This window comes from Xenopus tropicalis, chromosome 2, assembly GCF_000004195.4.
Source record: "Xenopus tropicalis strain Nigerian chromosome 2, UCB_Xtro_10.0, whole genome shotgun sequence".
Taxonomy (NCBI): domain Eukaryota; kingdom Metazoa; phylum Chordata; class Amphibia; order Anura; family Pipidae; genus Xenopus; species Xenopus tropicalis.
This window is the reverse complement of record NC_030678.2, coordinates 91,134,421-91,139,290: the sequence shown is the minus strand read 5'-3', so window position 1 is coordinate 91,139,290 and position 4,870 is coordinate 91,134,421. Positions and strand designations below refer to the sequence as shown.

At 42.4% G+C, this 4,870-nt stretch overlaps 1 protein-coding gene across 1 annotated transcript; it reads left to right on the top strand.

Moving 5' to 3' along the window:
- Positions 1–641: 641 nt before the first annotated feature.
- On the top strand, positions 642–1,589 carry LOC116408597 (lysophosphatidic acid receptor 1-A-like). The gene has a single exon (XM_031896216.1). The coding sequence runs from the start codon at positions 642–644 to the stop codon at positions 1,587–1,589; it is 948 nt and encodes a 315-aa protein (XP_031752076.1).
- Positions 1,590–4,870: the final 3,281 nt, after the last annotated feature.

Here is a 4,870-nt window from a genome sequence, read left to right as displayed (position 1 = left end):
GGTTAAAAGATTCAGTCGGATCGGGGTCGCATCGGCTCGTTGATGCGGTCCCCGAACCGACTGCCCCATTGCCGCCTACATAATCCGGTCATTTGGCCCCAGGGCCAAACGATCGGATTATTTTTTTTTTAACTTCAAAATCCCCGATATCGCCCTAGGCCAAGCGAGCGGATCTTACCGTGTATGGGGACCTTAAGTGAAAGGATATAAAATAAATGATACTTGTAGACACTTGCTAATTAATTATGTACATTATTATTAATTGAGTTTGTTTTTTCCCTTTGAGTGATAACAACATGAAGCTTAGCAAAAAGTAATTTCCTGCTCTTGTGCAACAAGCCACTCACATTTCAGATAAGGACTGCTGGGGAAAATGATAAAACCTACATTGCTTAATAGCACTTGCCTTAGCAACTGTAAATTGCAATTCCATTTAGTACATTTTTAAAACATTTTAAATATGCGTGGTTAATGTTTAATTTTAATTAGGAGCATGTCTTAAATAAGGCAGACTGGGTAGTAATAGTGATCATTTTAAACCAAGGATTGGTGAAATGAAAGACTGAAAGCTACGTTATTGTGTCTGACATACCTGACGTGGGGAGATCATGAGCCGTTTTTTAAATTGCTCCTTAGATGAAATGAATAACTCGGATATTTGGAATCCCAATGTTGTCCTTGCACTAGGACTTCCCCAAATGTTTATTAATGTGGTCTCAGTGATCTTCAACTGTGCTGTTATTGTTACTATAACTTTGTCAAAACAGCTTACTCATCCCATCTTCATTCTTTTTTGCAACTTGGCTATATCAGATCTTCTGGTGAGTTTATCTGGATTTTGGATCTCTTTGCAGTTCATTACTGATCCAGATAGCACCATATTTGGCTCTTGGGAAGTCCTTTTTGCATATGTTGCTTATACTATCTCTGTTTTGTCTACAATATACAATTTAGTTGGTATTGGAATAGAACGCTATTTGACAGTGTCTGGGGTTAAAAGACGCAACTGTGGTGTTTCCAGAAAGGAGATCTTGTGTGCAGCATTCATCATCTGGGTAATAGCTATATTTTTTGGTTCACTGCCACTTTTGGGATGGGATTGTTTGAAAAAGGATGGCAATGTGTCTACTCTTTATCGACCTTTTTGTGTTGACTATTTATTATTTATTTCTGTACCTAACTGTGTCATTGCATTTGTTCTTCCTCTGATTACTTATATTGGAATCATTTTAAAGATAAGGAAGCAGAAGATCTGTATGCAGGCTCATGGACAGCTTAATGGTACCCACAGAGCAGCAGAAATGCAGGTAGCCAGAACCTGCATCTTCATCTGGATATTAGCTCTTATATCATATGCTCCTCTTTTTGGAGGAGTCATTTGGGATGTCACCATTGCAAGTTGTCCAGAGGACTTGCGGAAAAATGCATTTGTGTTCCGAAACCTCAGTGCTACGATGATCACGCTAAATTCTATTGGTAATCCTATTATATACACTCTCAAATTAAAAAACCTAGGCGACAGTTTCATGTTTTGCAAGTGCAAGCAATCAAGCAATCAAATATCAGCCGAGACAAATGCAAATATCTGATTTTGTGAAATTCTATCATCCTTTAAAGAAGAAAATACCTTTGCTTTTGGACCTGACTCAAAGCTAGGTTCAATACAATCAATTGCTTGTATTCATTTTGGACCAAACACTGTGTTTTAAGTTTATTTAACATTGAAAAGATGATCTTACTATTCACTATACAACTACAAAAACATACACAGTATAGTCTTTATAGTGATATAAGGTAGGGTCATGCTTTATTGTGAAAAAGCATACTAATAAAGCTAATTATAGCTGTTTTGTGGCAGATAGTTGTTTTGTACATGTACAATGCAAAACCTTTGTATACTTTGTTTGTATTTGGTATTAATATGTTTCATTGAATGATAATTCATTTTGAAATGTATGATGGAAATATGCAAATAAAGTAACCATGATATGCTCAAAGAAGTAATAAATGTGAAGGAGACTTCTTGTCTCTACTTTAAATGGTAATTAAAGGCTAAAATATAATTAGGTTACAGATTTCAAGCCTTCAGCCCCTCCCAGTGGCTCCCAGTAATATTTCAAAGCATATTCAGAGTGTGCTAAACAGTGAAGTAGCATGCCCAGAAAGACCAGCAGCAAGGAAGGTTATCAGCAAGTATTAGATTTAGATGGGGGCATAAAAAGTGAAAAAAAATTGAAAATATACTTATAGTAATTAAACATTGTCTAGTTCTTTGGAGAGTTTATGTAATCAAGAATAAATATGATCCCCAAAAACTTACTGGAATGTTGTAAATTTATATGTATGTATAACTTCATTTTTAAAGTGCCACTAGGATACACAGGGCTGTACAATTTTCCAATATAGAAACGTACATAACAGGAGGAAATGTGTTTTAATAAACAAGTATAAATATATTGAGATTACATGCTTTTCCCTACCCCTTAGAGTTTACCATCTGTGTGGGCCGCCATCAGGGGGGGCGCAGCGGGGACAGCTGTCCCTGGCCCGGGCAAATTTTACTTTTAAAGGGGGCCTGGCGGTCCTACAGTTTTTTTAGTCGCTCTGGCCCCCTTTAATAAAATCCGGGCCCTGTCATTGGTCATCTGAATGGTTGCGCCCCGCGTGTACGGGTGACATCATACGCACGGGGCGCAACTTTATAAAAGGGCCTGTCTCCATTCGCGTGGAGACAGGCGTGCAGAGGCGTCAACCGTGAAGGATTCGAAGATGCTGCTGAAGATGCCAGAGGAGTCATTAGAGAAGCCGAAGAGGACTGCTGCAGGTCGCCAATGTATTAGGGGGGGGCTGTGGGACACACTGACCACCAATGTATTATGGGGGCACTGCTGCTGGCCATCAATGTATTAGGGGGGCACTGCTGCTGGCCATCAATGTATTAGGGGGGCACTGCTCTTGGCACCAATGTATTAGGGGGGGCTTCAGGACACACTGATCATCAATGTATTATGGGGGCACTGCTGCAGGGCACACTGATCCCCAATGTATTATGGGGGCACTGCTGCTGGGCACCATTGTATTATGGGGGCACTGCTGCTGGGCACCAATGTATTATGGGGGCACTGCTGCTGGGCAACAATGTATTATGGGGGCACTGCTGCTGGGCACCAATGTATTATGGGGGCACTGCTGCTGGGCACCAATGTATTAGGGGGGCACTGCTGCTGGGCACCAATGTATTAGTGGGGCACTGCTGCTGAGCACCAATGTATTAGGGGAGCACTGCTGCTGGGCACCAATGTATTCGGGGGGCACTGCCCTTGGCACCAATGTATTAGGGGGGGCTGCAGGACACACTGATCACCAATGTATTATGGGGGCACTGTTGCAGGGCACACTGATCAACAATGTATTATTAGGGCACTGCTGCAGGGCACACTGATCACCAATGTATTATGGGGGCACTGCTGCTGGGCACCAATGTATTATGGGGGCACTGCTGCTGGGCACCAATGTATTAGGGGCACTGCTCTTGGCACCAATGTATTAGGGGGGCTGAAGGGCACACTGATCACCAATGTATAATGGGGGCACTGCTGCTGGGCACCAATGTATTATGGGGGCACTGCTGCTGGGCACCAATGTATTAGGGGGCACTGCTCTTGGCACCAATGTATTAGGGGGGCTGAAGGGCACAATGATCACCAGTGTATTATGGGGCACTGCTGCTGGACACCAATGTATTAGGGGGGCACTGCTGCTGGGCACCAATGTATTATGGGGGCACTGCTGCTTGGCACCAATGTATTAGGGGAGCACTGCTGCTGGGCACCAATGTATTAGGGGAGCACTGCTCTTGGCACCAATGTATTAGGGGGGCACTGCTGCTTGGCACCAATGTATTAGGGGGGCACTGCTGCTTGGCACCAAAATATTAGGGGGGCACTGTTGCTGGGCACCAATGTATTAGGGGGCCCTGGCTACCAATGTTTGTGTGTCCTTTGTACTGATGGGAGGGATCACTGGGAAGGGGGCCATTGGGGGGCAGGGCGTGGGAGGAGGATGGCCCAGAAAATTTTGTTGTGAGGGGCCCCGTGATTTCTGATGGCAGCCCTGGGTGGCTAAAGGCAAAAGTGGTTTGGGTACTGGCCCTTAGGTTCCAATGCTGGACCAGATAATGCTCTAATGCTATAAAAGATAGGATCTGAGTTTGTTTAGAGTGTTTCCTACAGAGGAATTTAAAAAAAGGAATTCCAGAGGTAAGGAGCTGCAAGATATAAAGCTTTTACCGGAGAGGTAGCAGTGGGTGTGAATGGCTTAAAAAAGACATGAAGAGGAGGAGACGGCCAAGAACGTACAGGGTTACATGAACTTGCATGCTATAACAGAAACCATAAGCTAAACTTTTTGGCTCCTGACAAAACAAGGCCTACAGTTAATGATGTATTTATTGCTTACAATACTTTAATGAGAAATTATTGGGTGGCACCAATTAAGTCATTTCATTATGCATCTGTCTGCCTCACCTTTTCTATTTGTGATATTATTATCTAACCTTTTTGAAAATCATAGAGTAGTGCTATTCTGAGAAATTCACGGTTAAATGAGAAAATAGGCACCAGGGGTTTTTATTTGTAAACTATAATTCTTAGATATGCTTAAGATGCTGTACTAAACTTGAAAGAGCCCAAGGATTGCAATACATGTGATCAAATTAAGCAAAAGGTGGGACTTTAAAGGAGAACTAAACCCTAAAAATGAATATGGCTAAAAATGCCATATCTTATAAACTACTTACTGCATCAGCCTAAGGTTTCAACAACTAAATAACAGCAGTGATTTCGGACTTCAAACTTGTCACAGGAGCTCT